The sequence below is a fragment of the Pituophis catenifer genome, unplaced genomic scaffold, assembly GCF_029215685.1.
Source record: "Pituophis catenifer annectens isolate HBS135680 unplaced genomic scaffold, rPitCat1.0.hap2 SCAF_11, whole genome shotgun sequence".
In the NCBI taxonomy this organism is placed as follows: domain Eukaryota; kingdom Metazoa; phylum Chordata; class Lepidosauria; order Squamata; family Colubridae; genus Pituophis; species Pituophis catenifer.
Genome location: NW_027256891.1, coordinates 16,786,992 through 16,808,120, shown reverse-complemented (window position 1 = coordinate 16,808,120; position 21,129 = coordinate 16,786,992). Strand labels below are relative to the sequence as shown.

General features: G+C 43.1%; 1 protein-coding gene across 2 annotated transcripts in view; it reads left to right on the top strand.

Annotated features, from left to right (window-relative positions):
* The first annotated feature begins 1,792 nt into the window (after positions 1-1,792).
* The window catches only part of MID2 (midline 2), a 151,677-nt gene continuing 132,340 nt past the window's right edge, over positions 1,793-21,129 (top strand). The window contains exon 1 of one of the 2 annotated variants that reach the window (XM_070951739.1): positions 1,793-2,467. In XM_070951739.1, the coding sequence (XP_070807840.1) occupies positions 1,802-2,467 (666 nt within the window). In that variant the 5' untranslated portion in view covers positions 1,793-1,801. The remainder of the gene's footprint in view (positions 2,468-21,129) is intronic. The other variant, XM_070951738.1, reaches the window with a different exon arrangement.

Genomic DNA, 21,129 nt, shown 5'->3' with positions numbered 1-21,129 from the left:
AATGAGTCAGCAAGATTTTTGGCTGTTATCCCTTTAAGAGCCTGTATAATAATAAGAGGCCCTGTTGTGGCATTCCTCTCACATCGTGTGTCCTTCCCTGCTGTAATTTACTGATTGTTTGACCTCTGCCTATAGAATATGTATGTATAGTATATATTCCTTTGTAGATAAAACCACTATTCCTTACAAATCTCTGTTTGCTGTTATTGCTCTTGGGTTGTCTCATGTAGTAAAGCTGTGCGCACACTGACAGTTTCCATAATCATTTTACTTAACTTTGTGAGGTTCAGAGGCCTTCTGCCCTGAAGTTTGTACAATCCTCTCCAGATCATCTCGACAAATTAAGAATCCGATGCTCCCCATCAGCTTTCGTAAGGAATAAATGTGGAATGCTACTTTTCAACAACAGCGTAACATGTCCCTTGAGTGATGGAAGGGTATAAAATTATATGTAATGTAGAGAAATGGTAGAACCTATCATTACACGATGAAAGTAAAAGATAGGCTGTTTAGGATTGATAAAAGAAAACACTATTTCATTAAACGCATGGTTCAGCGGTGAAGACCTGGCTTTTCCAGCATGTCTGGGGCTGCTGATCTCGCTTTGCGATCTGACAAGATCCGGCCATGAATGGTGTGAATGGATTTTAATGTTTTTAATGTTTTTAATTTTTAAGTGTTTTTATAGTGATTTTTTGAGTGTATTGTGAGCCGCCCTGGGTCTTCGGAGAGGGGCGGCATATAAACTGAATAAATAAATACATAAAAATAAATAAATGCCGCTACATGACACATAGAGGTGGCAATGGATGCTTTAGAAGATTAGAGAAATTATGGAGGATGAAGTGAACAAGAGCTATCATGATGACAATGCATTGTAACCTATGTCAAGTACTATATACTCGTTGTGGATAAACACATGTCCAAATTGTGGATTTCCTCCTTCGGCCAATTTGAAGCACAGTTACAAACTTGTTAGACCTTTGATGTGGTCTAACAGGTAGGCATTGAACTTGGGCACTTATGATCCACCACTGAGTTACAACCTCAACTCCAATATGGGAGTGAACGAATAAGTGAGTGAGTACAATTCAGAACAATTTTAAACATGAAAGCAGAGGTTTTAATGCTCGCTGTGGTTTTTAAGGCTTTCTACTGTTGTTATTGTTTCAAAATGTTTTTCAGGTTTTTTTTTTTCATTGTAGATGTTCTGGATTGAAAGCCACCCAGAATCATTGAGTTTGAGATGGGCGGCTACAGAAACCAATCGATCAAAGGAATAAATAAAACATGCTTTTTTAGTGCTTGGACTGATGGGAAGTGATGATTCTTGAGCAGGGGTGTTAAACTCAAGGACCGGGGGCTGGATCCGACCTGTGGGGTGCTTAGATCTGGCCCAAGGGGCCGCCTTGGAAATAGCGAAGGACCAGCCCATGGTGCCTCTGCCAGCGAAAATGGAGCTCAGGAGGGCCTCAGGAGGCCCTTCAGAGCTCTGTTTTATTATTTATTTATTTGTCACATTTTTATGCCACCCAACTCCCGAGGGACTATATTTCAATAGTCCATTTTAATGCCAATAATGTTGTAAAGCATACATGGTAATACCATCTTTTCCCCCTCTAATTTTCTGCTTTGCTATTTCCTTTTGTATTTTATATTATACAATATTGTATAATTCAATAAAATGTCAATAAAACTGTAAAAAAAATGTCCCTTTCTCTCCGTGCCCCCGTTTTCTTTTGCAGATGACTGACCTGCCTCCCTCGTTTTTAACACTGAAGCCAGATTGTTTTAACTAAAGATGGAAACACTGGAGTCGGAACTGACTTGCCCAATTTGCTTAGAGTTGTTCGAAGACCCCCTCCTCCTGCCGTGTGCTCACAGCCTGTGCTTTAGCTGCGCCCACCGCATCTTGGTTTCCAGCTGCTCCTCTGGCGAGAACCTCGAACCCATCACAGCCTTCCAGTGTCCCACCTGCCGGTATGTCATATCCCTTAACCATCGGGGCCTAGAGGGCCTTAAACGGAATGTGACCTTACAGAATATCATTGACCGATTCCAGAAGGCCTCTCTAAGCGGGCCCAGTTCCCCCAGTGAGAACTACCGTGAGCGATCTTATCGCCGCAGCCCGACCATGTCGACAGTGGTGGACCGGATAGCTTGCCAGTTCTGCGAGCAGGACCCTCCCCGCGACGCCATCAAGACCTGCATTACTTGCGAGGTGTCCTACTGTGACCGCTGCCTGCGGGCCACCCACCCCAATAAGAAGCCATTCACCAGCCACCGGTTGGTGGAGCCTGTGCCGGACACTCACTTCCGGGGGCTGATGTGCCTTGAGCACGAGAATGAGAAGGTGAACATGTACTGTGTGGCTGATGACCAGCTCATCTGTGCCTTATGCAAACTGGTGGGGCGGCACCGGGATCATCAAGTGGCATCCCTGAGTGACCGGTTTGAGAAGCTGAAGGTAAGTTAGAGGTGGGCAGGTGAAACAGGGGTGGGTGCCATGTTAAAAATCCAGATCAGGGGTGGTATTCATTTATCTTCACTATCGGTTCAAAAATGCGAGTGCGCGCAGGACCTTCCGTGCATGCGCAGTGTCAAAAATGGGAAGTGATGACATCTGGGCTGGTGGGCGGAGCCTCCCGCAGCTGCCGCTACCAGTTTGACCGAACCAGATATAACCGGCTGAATACCACCACTGATCCAGATCATATTTTTTGGGTAACCATGTATAATTGGTCTATATAGTCCAACTTCAGTTTTGAAAGTGGCAGGAGAATGGACGTGATTTGGATGGAATCGTCATAATAAATCCTCTTTCATCTTCTCTGTCTTTTTGGGGGGGGGGGGCTTAAAACAACACTCTTACTTGAAGGGATTTGTGGGGGGCCAGGGGACATAGTTAACAATCCTGTGATTGTGTCCCAGACTAACCGGGATACAGGATGAATGGGGATTAACAAAATCAGAACTGTAGTTTTTGGATAAATGCAGTGCTTTGGATTCCAAGGGAAGAAGATGCTTCAGAACACAACAGGGTGTTCCGTGCTGTTGTTGACTCTTTAAAGCAGCTGCATCTTGCTCTTTCTTCAACAACTGCAGATCCATTCTTTAAGAAGACACATTTGGTGTAAGTCATGTCCAGAAGATACTAGTGTGTGTCCACCTGTGTAGCACCTTTCATGTCTTCCTAGCTGTCCTGCACAGCTGGAATAGTTTGACAACAGCTCAGTAGTGGAATTCAAATCCTGATGCTACGGGTTCCCTATTGGTAGTGCGTGAGCGTGCGGCGCTTCTACGCATGCGCAGAGCATTTTTGATAATGTCTGGGTGGGTGGGCAGAGCCTCCTGCCACTGCCACTACCAGTTCTCTCGAACCGTGGTGAACCGGGAGCAACCCACCACTGCAACAGCTCTATCTTGAGGCATATTGTACCAAGTGCTTACTCACGTTTCTCTCTGTACTGTTGGCAGTGTAAAGTTAGAGAGTTCATGTCTTCCACATCAGACTGTTTAGTCACCTGCCTTGATCACCGTTTTTCCTGGCAGTGGCTCTCAAGGGTTTCAGCCTGAAGTCTTCCGTAATGTATACTCCAAGAGAAGGCAACGGCTAAATGGCTGCAAAATATGACTTAGCCTCGGAAACTTCTGGAGGGCTGCATGAAACCGTTGGGTGACGCAGTCACTGTGGGAAAGAGGCATAATGGTGTTTTGGGTTTATTTTGTGCTGGATTTGGATGGTAATTCTGGGTGCAATTCAAGGTGCTGGTTGTCACCTTTCAAGCCTTTCATGGCTTGGGACCAGGTCAGGGGTCTGCAACCTTAAACATTCAAAGAGCCATTTGGATCCGTTTTCCACAGAAAAGAAAACACCGGGAGCCACAAAACCTGGGTGGATGTGGCCACTTCAATGTCACTCACTTCTACCAGTCACATGACCCCCTAGCCACACCTACCTAGCTGGTCATTAGGGCAGAGAACCAGTTGTTAAAAAACACCGGGAACCACAAAACCCTTTTTACATATCTCTCTCTCCCCACCCTCCTGCTCTCCCTCCCCCCTCTCTCCCTCTTTTTCTGTATCTCTCTATGTCTCTCTATGTCTCTCTCTCTCCCTCTCTCTCTGTATCTCTCTGTCTCTGCCCTGGCCGCTTCTGCATCACTCACCGTCTCCCTTACCTTCTCAGGCCAGGCGAGGAGTGCCTGGGAGGGGAGGGTGAGAGGTGGGGCCAGCTAGGACTGACCGGTTTGATGGCCTTGCAGTCCAAGGGACTCGCAGGAGTCTTCTAGTTCAAAGGCCTCCATTCTTTGGCGCTCAGCCTTCCTTATGGTCCAACTTTCACAGCCAGACATTGCAACTGGGAAAACCATCGCCTTGACTATACACACTTTTGTTGGCAGGGTGATGTCTCTGCTTTTTAGAATGCTGTCTAGATTTGCCATAGCTTTCCACCCCAGGAGCAACGTCTTTTCATTTCTTGGCTGCAGTCCCCATCTGCGGTGATCTTGGAGCCCAGGAAAATAAAATCTGTCACTACCTCCATTTCTTCCCCATCTATTTGCCAGGATATGCCACCTGACATACCCACCCTTTAAAGCCCATCTTCCTCAAATTTGAGATACATCCTGAAATTGCACCTGAGTTTTAATGATGCGAAGTTTGGGTGCCGGTAAGTCATCTAGAACCTGGCGGGTCGTGCACCTTATTCTAGTGACCGATCGCTCCTTTTCGTAGATGCATTTGCACTCAACATTATTTGCATGCGTTGGATCTCAGAGTTACGTTGAGAAGGGAGTTTTGATGGTCAGGATTCGGGAGCCCAGCCTTCTCCCCGAGGTCCTTGCCTTTTGTAAATGAGAGAGATGGATGTAAACGAGACGGGGTGTCTAACTCTGTAGGAGGCATTGGAGCCAACTTGTCCTAAGGAGAACCATTCAATAAGGAACTACTCTGTTTTCAGTGGGTTGAAGTCTGCTGCACCTTCAGTGGAACAACTGGATTTTCTCCCACCCTTTCCCCCCCCTCAGCTACTTGAGGGTGTTTGCAAGTCAGATTTCAGCTGCACAAGGTAATAAACACTTTGCGCAGCCTGCCCGGAGGAGAATAGACAACTGATGCCGTTTCGGATCTAGAGGCCGTTGACAAACTGGTTTTATGGTTTGAGGGAGGTTTGATTTATGGCTGTCAGGGCTGACAGCCACAGCCTTAGTCTGAAATGTGCAAAATTTCTATATAGACTCTTTTCTAGCATATTAATTTTTGACGTTGCACCTGCTCCCTTAAGAGCTGTTTATGCTGACATGCAAGCAATCGGAGGCCTTAATTGCCCTTTTTTAAAAAAAATTAGGTATAGTTTCTTAGGGGAAGGTACATACAGTTGTGCCCCAAATTGTGGAAACCTTTTGGGAAAAGTGTATTTTTGAGGTTTGATGGCTAATAACAGCACTTTTTTTTTTTTTTGGAGTTTCAAGATAATCCTATTTCACTGCTGGAATGGCCTGGGAATAGCCCAGACCTTCACTCAATTGAAAATCTATGGAGCTGATTAGTCAGAAGTGACCCAGCAATAAAACCCAATTAATAGAAGCAATCCTTCAATCTTGGTTTCACATTATAACAGCTGCAAAACTCAAAGACTTGGTTCACTCCATGGGAAGACGTTGTAAGGCCGTAATTCATGCTAAAGGTTACCCAACTATTAACTGACATGGTGATCATCTTTGTATATATCTCATTTTTTTCTACGTGTTTCACTTTTCTTCTTTATATTGTAACTGCTATTCTAATAGCAAATCCTTCATAAAGGTTATTGCATTACATTCTTGATTAAATTATCTTTCCACTGATATATAATTTTATGGTACTACTCCAAAAAAAAAAAAATGGTGTTATTAGCTAGTTTTAGAAAATACACTTTCCCCAAAAGGTTTCCACAATTTTGGCTACTACTGTAGGTACATGTTCAGAGATCCTGGCCTGTGTGGTAAGGAGAGTGATCCACCAGATTGAGGTCTTCATCTATGTCTGTATGAAGCAAATTAGAATATATAGATCCTTTTCCCCCTCCTCTATAGTTTTAACCAATTGTCAAGGAAGGATACTTTCTCACTTTCCTAGCCCAATCAGGCCTACTATCCCAACCCAACACTGGCAAGATTTATAGAAGATTGAGACACCTTTTCCATTGAGAACTTTCATGAGGAATTTGTTAGTGGTCCAAATTCCATTGAGAATTTCCTTGGGAATTTGTTAGTGGTCCAAATTCCATTTAGAATTTCCTTGGGAATTTGTCAGTGGTCCAAATTCCATTGAGAATTCCATTGGAAATTTGTCAATGGTCCAAATTCCATTGAAAATTTCACTGGGAATTTGTCAATGGTCCAAATTCCATTGAACATTTCCTTGGGGGTTTGTCAATGGTCCAAATTCCATTGAAAATTTCACTGGGAATTTGTCAATGGTTCAAATTCTATTGAGAATTCCATTGGGGATTTGTCAATGGTCCAAATTCTATTGAGAATTCCATTGGGGATTTGTCAATGGTCCAAATTCCATTGAGAATTTCACTGGGAATTTGTCAATGGTTCAAATTCTATTGAGAATTCCTTTGGGAATTTGTCAATGGTCCAAATTCCATTGAAAAATTTCACTGGGAATTTGTCAATGGTCCAAATTCCATTGAACATTTCCTTGGGGATTTGTCAATGGTCCAAATTCCATTGAAAATTTCACTGGGAATTTGTCAATGGTTCAAATTCCATTGAGAATTTCACTGGTGATTTGTTAATAGTCCCAATTGAAATGAAAAAAAAAATGAAAATGAAAGAACATTTTAAAAAATGATTTAAACTTAAGAGCAAAAAAATAACCAAGTCCATGTTTGCAATTACAGATGTTTAGAAGAAACCTACCCTGGCTTTATGTTGGGATTGCAAATGCCATCATTTTCAGCATAAACTGTGGGGATTTGGCACTTCCAACATGTTTGAGGAATACCAGATTGAGGTGGATGGATTTAGAATCTGGTGGAAGGCAATTTTTGCAATTTGCTAAGTTACAGAAAATGAGCTATCTCTGACCTAGAAGGAAATGTGCCACTCTACAAGAGTTTCTAGAAGACTAAAAGGAGAAATCCCAAAGACAAATAGTTGTGGTTCTTTCATCTTTGCCAAAATGGTTAAAACTGTTAAGGGAGCCAGATCAAAGCTGAGCTGCCTTTCAGTTTGATTCCCCCCTCCCATTTTAGTCAGGGATTTGGAAATTCAAAGCATTTCTAGTTAGCGTCCCAGCCTTTAAGTAGCAAAATGCACTTACTGCAACATTCATGATGAGGTTTTAAACTAACAGGAATATTAGTTTGAAGCATCAAGAAGCATTATGCACAATGCTGGGTTTTCATTTCAGACAGCAGACTTGTGTGCATAAAAGAGTAATGTTGAGCTTTCTGACTACAGCATATGTTTCTGTGTAGCATATTGGTGGTACCAGCAGGCTATTCTGTTGATTCTACAACACCGTTCTAAATATTCCGCTCGTAAAAAATGGGGTGGTGTGTTTGGTCTAGCGGAAGATACGTGGATTAATTGGGAAATTAAAAGTCATGCAGCCTATATGCAAGGGGCGTGATGGCTCAGCAGTTATAGAAAGTTCGAGACCAGGGATGGTATTCACTTACCTTCGCTACCGGTTTGCAAATGTGAGCACGCACGCATGCTCAGAGGGTCAAAAATGAGACATGATGACGTCCGGGTGGGTGGGCAAAACCGCCTACAGCCCCCACTACCAGTTCATCCAAACAGGATAGAACCGGCTGAATACCATCACTGTTCGAGACCCAGGCTCAGTGGAATGGGATGAGCTCCTGTTCCTGCCTCAGTTCCTGCCCACCAGTTGAAAAGAATGCAAATGCAAGTAGATAAATAGGTACCACTTTGGTGGGAAGGTAACAGCGCTACGTGTGCCTTGGTGTATAGTCATGGTGGCCACATGACCACGGGAAATGTCTTCAGATAATGCTGGCTTTCTTGGCTAAGAAACAGAAATGAACACTGGCCCGTAGAATCGGGAACGACTGGACAGGGAAAACGTTTACCTCTACCTTTAACACATATACGCTGTATGCATTTTTTTGTATAAGGAATTAGATCTTTAGTCAACCAGCCACCTAGGCAATTTTCTCTGTCTCTGGCAGGATGAATTGAAAAGCCTCTCATCTTTGTCTAAACCAATCTCACTACAGATGTAAACTTTTTCAGTTATCTTACTTGTCATTCTCCAGATAAATAAACTTTTTAGTTATTTAGCTCACAAAACATGCAAAGAACATATGGATGTTTCTGAATACGAAGTTTGCTTTTCTTTTTTATGGTTAACATCAGGGGTGAAATGCTACCAGTTCGGACTGGTTCGCCTGAACCGGTGGTAAAAAAAAATGCTACCAGTTCGGGGGAACCGATATTTCCGACGATCAGCTGTGACGCGCGATTTATATTCACCAGAAAGCAGGAATCGCCTGGCACAGCTGTTCCTCCCTCATTGTTCTACTTACCAGAAAAGGCTTCTTAATACTCCTTTTTCAGTGCTGCGCAGTAGCGCCTGTGGTACGCATATGTGCAAAGCATGCATTTCATGCGCACTGTGAAGCAAACCGGTAGCGAAGCGTACCGGTAGCAGACTTCAGAGCATTTCAACTCTGGTTAACATGCAATAGCAGCCCCAGAAATGGAATTCAAGGTGTTTACAATATTTAAATCAGGACTGGAGAGAGATTTTAAAGAAAATTACACATCGAAGGCATCCCTGATAAAGGAAAGCCTTAAACTATTTTTTTCTAGCTTCAAAGTTCGATCATGCAGAATTGGAAGAAAGTCACCAGATTAAGTCAGTAGAATTCATTACAGGGTAGTCCTTGACTTCTGTAACCGAGTCCGAAATTTCTGTTGCTAAGTGAGACCGTTAAGTGAATTTTGCCCCATTTTACAACCCAAGACAGCAAGTTTCATTTTCCATTTTCCATTCCATTCCATTCCATTTTCCATTCCATTTTCTATTCCATTCCATTCCATTCCATTCCATTTTCCATTCCATTCCATTTTCCATTCCATTCCTTATTCCATTCCTTTCTTTCAGGTGGGTAAACATCCCTTTAGCAATGCAACTCAAGCCGATTTTCTTCCTTTCCTCAGCCTTTGAACACTTCAGCCTAAGGATGAGTTCCTTGTATTTCGGCTATAAGGGTATGTCATTTGCCCTCCCAGGGAATTGCTCTGGTAATGCGATGGACTAATTCATATTTATAACAAGTCAGTTTCAGTCGAGGTCCTAGGTCTCTTTCTATGTATGTAGAAACCCAGCTGTGGTGACTGGAATCAAAGAGAATTATTAAAAATTTCTCCAATATACCTACGCAATTAGAATCATATTAGCACCGTGTTATTTTAGCACAGTGATTCTAGAGCTATAAGGATTTAAAAAAAAAAAGAAGAGAAAATCTTATCAGCACTTATGGAAGTTGGCAAGCTGAGCTCTCTATTCTGTGATTTTCACAGGGCAGTGGAGAAATTGGTGCTGAGAGTGGAATTCATTATGATCAGAGCGTATTAAAAAAAAAGAAACTCTTTAGAGCTAAAGGTTTTAAATAAACTTGAAAATGTAGAGGTAATATTTCTGGATCTGACATTTTGAGCAAGCAGCATGAGCAAAAGTTGATCAAAACCCAGAGATTCTGTAACTCAGGTAACCTTTCTGGTCTCCACCACAGTTGAATGACCCAAAAACCGTGTTACAGAGATTCCACAATCTGGGTTTACCAATTTAAGAATTTGGACCAACCCCCTGCAACATTGCAGAATTTTTCTGATATAGATAATTATTCCGTGGCTCTGAAATTCTAAGCAGGTACCTGTTTCCAACATCCTTCCCTTGAATGACAAAGAACAATTAGCATCTTCCAACTAAGGCTGACTTGAATTCATTAAGAGACTTCAGAATCCCTTAAATCAATGGGAGCCAATAATTCTATCATGGCCCCAGGAACTAGGGGAAAAAAAAGTTTTGCTTTTATTTTGTGTTGGGATCTCCAGAGCTGAAAGTTTCAGACAACAAATCACCCAGTGTGTTATTTACTTCTTTATTTAAGAAAATGGGCATGCTGTTAAAGGTTCTGGTTGGCTTACCCCATACAGTATAAAAGCATCCATTAACCACCCAACTAAATGCCCCATTAAAATATAATCAATATAAAGAAGAGGTTGAAATACTGTGTTTCCCTGAAAATGTGACCTACTCAGAAAGTAAGCCCTAGTTTGATTTTTACACGTGCACCCAATATATGCCCTACCCCCAAATAAGCACTAATTAAGACCCCACCCACTCCAGGGTGCATGGGTAAAAATTAAGATAGGGTGGGGATGGGGGTGGTGGAGCTGCCCCACTGCTTACCTTTGGACAGTTGCAGCCTGTTGTGTCCCAGGCCCAAGTAGGTAGTAATCGATGCAAACAGTTCCAAAACAAACAGACTTTATTAAAACAGCTGAGAATTAACTCATTCTCAGCGTAGTCCAAACTAAATTAAAACAAACTCTTCATAACACAAATTCTTCAGTCTAATCACCAACCTTGGTATAATTAGGCAAACTGCCAAAGGCTTCTCTTGGCAAAAGTTCAAAAGCAGAAGACACCGACAAGAGATAAGTGCAGCAAGACTATCAACGTTGTTTTCCGGCAAAGAGCCCAAGAGCCGTTGCTGGTCTTTTAAACCTTATGGGAGGGGCCAATCATTTTTTGGCCCTACTCCCGAGTCGTCCTCTTTGCTTTATCTGCTCCTGCCTTCTGGCAACTCTTCTCATATGTGCACTAGGAACAGGCTCCTCCTGTTCCTCTGCCTCTCTACTATCAGCCTCTGGAGGCTCTGGAGTCCGCACATCACTCCCCAATGGCCCTGGCCCCATCTCTGCCTCCAACACAGAGCTCTCATCCAGGCCTTCCCCAGCCTCCAGGACTGGCCCATGTTCTTCCTCAGCCTCATCGCTGTCCGACTCCGGGAAAACTGGTAGCGGAAATCTTGGGTGGACCCACCACCCGTCCTGGCTCTATGCCATCCTATTTAGGCATGTTTTTGAGGCCAGGTGGATGCGTGGAAGGCGCGCACGTGAACAAAGCACATGCGTGGAAGGCAGGCATGTACATGAACCGGGTGCACGAACGGCGAACTGGTAGTAACAAAATGTGAAATGCACTGCTGCTTTGGATCCAATGGGGGGGGGGGAGGAATGTCATTCTGGAGAGGATTAATGGACTAAGATAAAACCCCTCCTCCTCCCCTTGTGCATCTTGCTCCCTTCCTCTCCACCTTCATAAATTCTCGTCCGGTTTTAGGGTTACTATTTATTGTTTTGATGTTCTAATGCTTTATATTGGTGTTTTATTGACTGTAAATAACCTAGAGATGCCTCCAGCAGCATATAAATTAAATAAATAAGTCAGCCCTGAAAATTTCTATCCCCAGATTATCCTTTGACCTTAACCCAGTGGTGTTGAGTGGGGGTGTGGGAGTGAGAAGGGTCCAAACTCTTCAAGATGGCCAGCTCAGAGTTGTTGTTGAAAGAGGTGGGTCTTTGATCATGATGCCAACTCTATCATCTTGCAGATCTTGACCTCTCACCCCACGGACACACTTGACCTAAATTCTGGCTTCCTTCTTAATCCTCTTCTTTCCAATTCCAGTTGTTTGGCCTGCTCCAGTTGGGTTAATTCTTTGATTTCTTGGTCTTGCTTGTGGTTGATGATGATTATCAGGGTATTTTTCCCCCTTTCTTTCTGGGGGTTGTATTTCCAATATTAGAAGCAGGTGCAGAAGAAAAGGATAACCGGTTTTGAAGGACTGGGCTAGAGTGGGAAAAAGTTTTATCAAAACCCATCCTGTGTTTTCAAAACAATCACCACCCGAGTCTTGGTTTTTCCGCGAGTGCAGCTAACAAGGAAATGATTGCCTTTCAAGTCTGCGATGGTTCGTTTCGGTCTTTTTAATTGAAGGAAAAAATAAATGGAAGGGTAAGGTTGGAGACTCACAATGTGACAATTGCGGATTCCTTTCCTACCTCCTCCTGCCCTGGTTCTGTTTCTGCCAGCTCATCAAACGAAGCCACGGGTGAAGAATCGAAGGCTGGTTACTGTTAAAGGATTTAGGACTAAAGATCAAATGAAAAATGAAACTAAATTATTGTAAAAGCCATAGCATGGCCTAGATAAAAAGTATCGGAGGCAGAGGAAAAGGGGGCAGGAATCGATGTCGGAGGGAACAGCTGGAGAACTGGAAACTCTTTGCTGCCAATTTTTTTCCAGGGGTTCAACATATATGAAACCCGAATTCAATAGGTGAAGCCCTGTGGAAGCCCTCTCTCCTCCTTATTTTCACCTTTGACGAAATTTTAGTCCATAATGTTTTACAGGTAGAGATTTGTCTTCATGGGGGTTTTTTTGGTCATCTATGTATGATGACAGAGCCTCGGTGGTGCAGTGGTTACAGTGTAGTCCTACTACACTGCTGACTGCTGGCTGCTTGCGATTTGGCATTTCAAAACTCACCAGGTTCAAGGTTGACTCAGCCTTCCATCCTCCCAAGGTTGGTAAAATGAGGACCCAAATTGTTGGGGGCAAGAGGCTGACTTACACCGCTTAGAGAGGGCTGTAAAGCACTGTAAAGTGGTATATAAGTCTAAGAGCTATTGCTATTGCTATTCTTGGTGGTATAATTGCAGCAGGAAGATTGCTGTTAGCAGGAGTGGGATTCAGCCGGTTCGGACCAGTTCGGGTGAACCAGATGTTAATTTTAATCTGGTTTGCCGAACTGGTTGTTCCAATGACTGGCTGATCCCGCCCATCTCGCCCCTCCCCTCCCAGGAGTTTCCATGCAGCCCGTTTTGGATGCCAGATAAGTGCAGGGCACGCGTGGAGGCTCTGGGAGGGCGAAAAACGGGCCTACCGGAAGTCCGGAAATGGCCCTGTTTCTGGCCTCCGGAGGGCCTCCGGAACCTGGGGGAGGCCATTTTTGCCCTCCTGGAGGCTCCAGGAAAGCCTCTGGATCCTGGGGAGGGTGAAAAATGGGGCCTGCCGGAAGTACTGGCAGTCTAGAAATGAGCCCATTTCTGGCCTCCGGAGGGCCTTCAGTGCCTGGGGGAAGCTGTTTTTGCCCTACTGGAGGCTTAAGGAAAGCCCCCAGAGCCTGGGGAGGATGGAAAACAGGCCTACCGGAAGTACCGGAAGTCCAGAAAAGGGCCCATTTCCAGCCTCCGGTGCCCTGGGGAGGCCATCTATTCCCTCCTGGAGGCTCAAGGAAATCCTCCGGAGCCTGGAGAGGGTGAAAATGTCCACCCACCCCCTGCTGTAGTGGAGGAGGCAGAATAGGCCATGCCTCCATGGCTACACCCACCCAGCAACCGGGCAGGGAACCAGTTGCTGAAATTTTTGAATCCCACCCCTGGCTGTTAGGATAGAAGCTGGCTTTTTGGATCCAAGACAATTATAATTATTGCTGTAGTTGAAGGCCAGGGATTATCCCAATGACAGGCTTTTAATAGGGACATCAGAATCAGCCTAAAACACAGTTCTGCATCCTTTGGAAAATTTAGGGTTATAAAATTCCACATTACATTTGTCCTTTTTGGTGCATTTCTTCTAATAGGTACTGATTCTCCTAATAAATGATATCCTGTGATTTATGCATCTGAATACACAATCCTTCCTAAGGGATATGTGTGTGTCCTTTAATATTCTACAGTGAATCCATCACTTGGAGAATAATGGTCCTCTGGTCCACACACTACCTTGGTGTAAGTTTGAGACAATTTATATGAAAATGCAAACTATATATGAATATATATATAGACAAGGAATAATGGATGGAAGTTGAACAAGGAGAGGATTCAACCTGGAAATAAGGAGAAATTTTCTGAGAGTGAGAACCATCCATCCATGGAACAGAAGTTGCCTTCAGAAGTTGTGGGAGCTTCATCACTGGAGGCTTTCAAGAAGAGACTGGACTGCCATCTGTCAGAAATGGTGTAGGGTCTCTTGCTTGGGCAGGGGGTTGGACTAAATGACCTACAAGGTCCCTTCCAACTCTGTTAATCTGTATCTATCTGAATGTTTCTCCTCCCTTAATCGTCATGTTTTGGAGTCCTGTGCCCTTGTTGGCTAGGAATTTTTGGGAGTTGTAGTTCAATATATCCGGATGGTAGCCAATTGGGGCAGACTAGCATATAATACACATTTCTCCCCAATTTTGCAACCTGTTGCAGCTTCGTCTCTTCTTTATGGTTAGTCTATCAGGGATTGTTCAGACATATGCCTGCCCAGTGGGAAGAGTCAGAAACATTGAATATATAGATGTTAAAAGGGAGAGAATTTGCAGTCCTATGCCAGGGGTCTGCTTTGGGAGGGCATAATTCCAGCTCTTGTTTAAATAATATTTCCAAAAGAAATATTATAGTACATACCTCCTGCTACCTATGAGAATTGCTGAGCTCCAGGAGACACCGATTCTTGACGCATATTTGGCTGCATAGGCTGCAACTGCAGAAATAGCAACTATTGTTTATTTCTACACTGTCGGGTGTGAAGAATTGGGGCCACATGTTAAGTTCGAGTTATGGCTCCTGCCTATACACAAGAATGTAGTCAATTAATGCTCAGCTCTAAAATGGTGCTAGGTAAGAGTAAATGGAATTCAAGAGGGATTGAATTTAGACTGATAGTGGGAACATAAATGATTCTATTTCAAGAGGCAACTGGACTTTACCAGGAAGTCCAGTTGCCTCTTGAAAAAGCATCTTTCGGACAACCATGACCTGGATGACTGAGAATCTCCATAGACATAAATGATTCTAGTCTAAGTCCTCTCTTGTTGCCACCCCCAGTCTCTATCTGTCCTTCTTCTATAGTAATGGCCAAAATTGTGGAAACCTTTTGGGAAAAGTGTATTTTTCTAAAACTAGCTAATAACACCACTTTTCTTTTGGAGTAGTACCATAAAATTATATATCAATGGAAAGACAATTTAATCAAGAATGTAATGCAATAGCTTTTATGAAGGATTTGCTATTAGAATAGCAGTTACAGCATAAAGAAGAAAAGTGAAACACGTAGAAAAAATGAGATATACAAAAATTATCACCATAGAAAAAAACGAGATATACAAAAATGATCACCATGTCAGTTAATACTTAGTTGGGTAACCTTTAGCATGAATGACGGCCTTACAGCGTCTTCCCAGGGAGTGAAGCAAGTCTTTGAGTTCTGCAGCTGTTATAATGTGAAACCAAGATTGATTGAATGGTTGCTTCTATTAACTGAGTTTTATTGTTGGGTCGCTTCTGACTAATAAGTTTCTTTAGTCGGCTCCATAGATTTTCAATTGGATTAAGGTCTGGGCTATTCCCAAGCCATTCCAGCAGTGGAATATGATTATCTTGAAACTCCTGTCTGAAAAAAGTGGTGTTATTAGCCATCAAACCTCAAAAATACACTTTCCCCAAAAGGTTTCCACAATTTTGGCCACTACTGTATTTGTTGCATTCTAATGAATATTCCAATATTGGATGTTGGAATTGATGAGCCATTTCTGTTGGAAAAGCACTGGGCTTCGGATGATGCTGAGAATCCGATGGTTTTGTCTCGGTAGGCATGATCGCATGTCCGCGTCCTCAGCTGGGGATATGTTTGGACTAAACTTGGCTTGACACAAAAGCAACGTTGAAAACAGAGGCCAAAATAGCCACCATTAATGCAATTTGCATTTCATTAGAGATTCTGTCTTCCAGGAGCGAGTGGTGCGAGGTGACGCCAGGCCAAAGCTGTTGCATAACAGGTTTTTGGGTAACTAAAACCTCCTCACTGCTCAAATGCCTCTTTTGTCTTGCAATTTTGTGAGGTTGTTTGAGAGTCCAGCTCTCATTTTAAAACCAGTTGGATGGCTACTCTAGCTGCATGAGGGAAGAGTTTGAGGGACCTGACCTCCACATCTTTGGATGACCTGGTTCGGGGTGGAACTGCGATTTATGGAGTTTTATTTTTGAGCTCTCTCTTTTTTTTTTACAAAAGGAATTTTAGCTTAAATCAGGGTGGCTAGGGGTGGTGAGGTTTGCGAGGATTTGGGGATGCATATGAAAATGCGTATGCAAACTGGGGACACGGTGGCTCAGTGGCTAAGACGCTGAGCTTGTCGATCAAAAGGTCAGCAGTTCAGCGGTTCCAATCCCCAGTGCCGCGTAATGGGGTGAGCTCCCATTACTTGTCCCAGCTTCGGGTGATCCAGTCTGAACAGGGAGCATTTCACCCCTGGTACACACATCCTGGCAACTGATTTCCCCCCGCCCCAAGGCCTTCATTACTACCCTACGATGTGATGGTTTGCAGCAGTGGTGAAATCTGAACTGGTTTGCTACTGGTTTGCTGGCCGTGCATGCGCACTGTGCACCAAGCTCACGCTGAGTGTGCATGCATAGTGCGCACCAAACATGCACTGGGTGTTTAAAAAGCTACTGGTTCGTTTGAACCGGTAGTTAGCTACTGGTTTGGTCAAACCAGTGGTTAAAAAGAGCTACGATCCGACGATCAGCTGTGCCGCACGGTTTAGCTTTGCTAGAAAGCAGCATTTCCTGCTTTCTAGTGAAGCTAAACCGTGCAGCACAGCTGATCACCCCCTTGCTGTTCTACTTACCTTCCCAAGTAGTACGCGCCAAAAGGAAGCTTGAGAAGGTAAGTAGAACAGCGAGAGGGGGGAGGATCAGCTGTGCCGCATGGCTTAGATTTTTTAAACTACCGGTTCGACTGAAGCGGTAGCTAACTACTGGTTTGACCCAGGGGTGGGTTCCACTTACCTTTACTACCGGTTCGCAGCGGGGCCACACGCTCTTCTGCACATGCACAGAAGCATTTTGATGATGTCAGGGTCGGTGGGTGGAGCCTCCCGCTGGTTTTACTACCAGTTCTATAGAACTGGTGCGAACCAGGGGCAACCCACCACTGGTTCAACCGAACCGGTAGTTTTTATCACTACCGGTTTTCCCGAACCGGAGCAAACCGATAGCATTTCACTCCTGGTTTGCAGCATATTTCTTGATTGCTTGTACATTTACTGTTGACTTAAAATGAATAGCATTCTCAGCTTGGAGCGGAGAACCTTCTGCGAGTGATAAAGGCCATATTTTATCTTCGTTTTTAATTTTACAACAGAGGGCATCCTTGGTTTCTACCGGCTAAACAGTAAAATGATGTCCGAGTTGCCTTCTTCCCTTCCTTTTTTGATAAAACATTTAAGATTCCTGCCATAACTGGAGTTAGCTTAATATTCAAGATGCCCCTTTCTTGCCAACGATGAATATTCAGCTCATGAATTAGCACACTGCAGTGAATTTTGCATTTAGTGGTACATGTTTTTCTTTTTTTGAACCCATCTCGATAGTCGAGAAGCCTTCCCAAGGTGTGGGCAGCGGTAGGACGCGTATTCACTAGAAAGACGACCAGTCCTCATTGTTAAACAATTCCACCTCTCTGTCACTTGTTAAGGGAGCCCATTTTGTGTGCGTGTGAGTGTGTTGTGGCTTTGAACGGCTCTTCCTTTCACCGTTCAGGTTTGCCGGTGTCGTTGTGGGACTTGTCTTAATAACAACATCATGTCTTTCAAAAGTGTAATTTGAATGTCACTTTCCGCGGAAACGTTGACGTGCTTTTGAAAGATTTCCCGTGCAGAATGCAAGGAGGAAAAAAAACCCTCAGCTTTTCACTCGCTGGCAGGCAGGCAGGCTCCCGTCCTCCATCTCTGCTTGGGGTTGTTGAAGTCTACCGTTCTTCCGAACTATGCAAAATAGCATCAACATCAGGTGAGTTCATGTGGAGCAGGAGTGTCAAACTGGATTTCTTTAAGGGCTGGATCAACATTGCAGTTCTCCTCTGCGGGCTGGCAGGTGGTGGTGGGGGGAAAGTGGGGGGAAGACGGGACAAATGCCTCCTGCAGCACTTGACTGGCTAAAAATGGGCTGTGTGGAGGCCTCCCGTTTTGGCTGGCAGGGACACCATGGACCGGTCCTTTGATATTTCCAGGCCAGCCCCACGGGCTGGATTTCTAACAGATTAACAGAGTTTAACAGATAAATAGAGTTGGAAGGGACCTTGTAGGTCATCTAGTCCAACCCACCCCATCCGAGACCCTACACCATTTCTGACAGATGGCAGTCCAGTCTCTTCTTGAAAGCTTCCAGTGATGAAGCTCCCACAACTTCCGAAGGCAACTTCTGTTCCATGGGTTGATTGTTCTCACTGTCAGGAAATTTCTCCTTATTTCCAGGTCGAATCTCTCCTTGTTCAGTTTCCATCCATTATTCCTTGTTTTCTAAAGTACAGATGCTTTACAAAATAGCTTGACCCCCTCCTCTCTGTGGCAGCCTCTCAAATACTGGAAGACTGCTATCATGTCTCCCCTGGTCCTTCTCTTCACTAGACTAGCCATGCCCAGTTCCTGCAACTGTTTATTGTATGTTTTAGCCTCCAGCCGCCTAATCATCCTGGTTGCTCTTCTCTGCACTTTTTCTAGGCTCTCGACATCTTTTTTATAGCATGGTGACCAAAACTGGATGCAAGTATTCTAGGTGTGGTCTTACTAAGCCTTTATAGAGTGGTATTAGAACCTCACTTGATTTTTTTTTTTTTTTAATTGAAAAAGTTTTCAAATACAAATTTTTCCCCCTTTTTTCCTTCCCCCCCTCCTCCCTAACCCCCCCTCACCACCCATCCCCCCCGTGACTTCTTCACACCAAAAACCTAATTCATAACAGATTACATAATATTTTACCATCGCCTTACTCCCTCCTCTATATACTGACCCTTATTTACTAAAAATATTATTAATATTGTTACTTTCCCCTTTTACCATACATTTCAAAAAAAAAGCAGTCTGCTATAACATTGTATGATAACTTCTAGTTTAGCATAATATTATTATAACTCCCAATTTAGCAATAATCTGCCCTTTTTGTCCTCCCCAAAACTTATATCTATGTATTATTACAACATTTCAAAGCAACCTTCCACTTTAAGACTGTATAATAGATCCTACTTTAACATTTATTCTTTGTGTATATTAATATAACATTTCAAAGCAGCCTTCCCCATAAATCCTAATTTAACATTTATTCAACTCTATCCATTTCCTCCACTACCCTAAATATATCACTTAAACATCCCTTTTCTTAAGCTAATCCATCAGTAGACTAACATATTTCCACCCACTTTCCTACAAAATTATCATGCACAACAATTCTTAATATCTTCAATCCACTGCCCACTCTGCTAATATATATATATATATATATATGTATATATTCCGTTATTTAAAAAAAAAGACAATAACTTTAAATTTATAATCCATATAATATCTTCTTTGATGTCTTTCCACTGGATTGTTAAGTCCCTCATCCATAATTGGGTAACGTAGCATCCTGGTGCAACAGTTTGTTCAAAGTCTTCAGTCATCATCTGCCCCCATCAGTAATGAATATCCTCATATATATATAAAAGTAAAAACAACCACCCGAGTGACATTATGATTGTATTCCATATAGTTGTAATTGTGGCTTTCATCAGGATTATTAATTCCCATCATCGTAATGGGTAACAACCAGATCTTCTGCATGCCCCAACGTAGCTCTCTTGCCTTGTAGCTCAGAATAGTTATAATATATTTATCAATACAAGAAAAAAATCCAAAATAGATAATTCAAATCCAACAGTTTAAGGCTCTTTTCACATCCCAAAATTACGGCATTGCAGAGGTCTGTCACTGTCCTCAGGATGATATTAACCAATACTTCGCCTCCACTATCTTTTCACATATTCATTCATTTTTTTAAAAAACACTGGCTTCACCGTTGCTTAATTTAGAAATTTCTGTTTTTATGAGACCTATTTCTTTTTTTCTTTTCTTTTTGTGGGTTTAATTTCCATCCTGTTTTCCTTTCTACAAGTTGTATATCAACTGATCGGTTTTCATTCTGCTTTATAAGTTGATCTTGTTGGTTTTGTTTTTGTATCTCATATTTCTTTTTTGCCAATTGCATATCAGCTAATTGATTTCCATACTTGTCTTTAACTTGGTGAATCATCACGTTGAAATCAGATGCCGCTTCTCTCATATTTGTAGATAATCCAAACCCCCCCATCCGAGACCCTACACCATTTCTGACAAATGACAGTCCAATCTCTTCTTGAAAGCCTCCAGGGATGAAACTCCCACAACTTCCGAAGGCAACTTCTGTTCCATCGGTTGATTGTTCTCACTGTCAGAAAATTTCTCCTTATTTCCAGGTCGAATCTCTCCTTGTTCAGTTTCCATCCATTATTCCTTGTTTTCTAAAGTACAGATGCTTTACAAAATAGCTTGACCCCCTCCTCTCTGTGGCAGCCTCTCAAATACTGGAAGACTGCTATCATGTCTCCCCTGGTCCTTCTCTTCACTAGACTAGCCATGCCCAGTTCCTGCAACTGTTTATTGTATGTTTTAGCCTCCAGCCGCCTAATCATCCTGGTTGCTCTTCTCTGCACTTTTTCTAGGCTCTCGACATCTTTTTTATAGCATGGTGACCAAAACTGGATGCAAGTATTCTAGGTGTGGTCTTACTAAGCCTTTATAGAGTGGTATTAGAACCTCACTTGATCTTGATTGTATCTCTTTTGTAATACAATTTAGGATTGCATTGGATTTAAGTGCCCTGTGAGCCAGATCCGGCCCATGGGCCTTGAGTTTGACACCATTGATGTAGAGGTTATTTTTGACTTGTTCCTTCTTCCTGGCAGTGTGTAACTAAGGTTCATCCAGGCAGTTTATTCCGTTAAAATCTTTTTCTTGCTTGACCGTTTCAGTTGATCTGGTGGAACTGAGGGTAGCGGTTTTGAAGCAGGATTAGAAACATTTCTAGAACTGACTGCCCAGGACTCTGCCCATCAGTCATTGCTCTACCACAAATCCTTTTTTCCTGAGTGGAATTCTTCCTTCAGTAAAGAAAAAGATGGAACTGTTGGGAAAATACAGAAAAAGATTTCACATGAAACACATTGCAAACCCTATCCATAAAA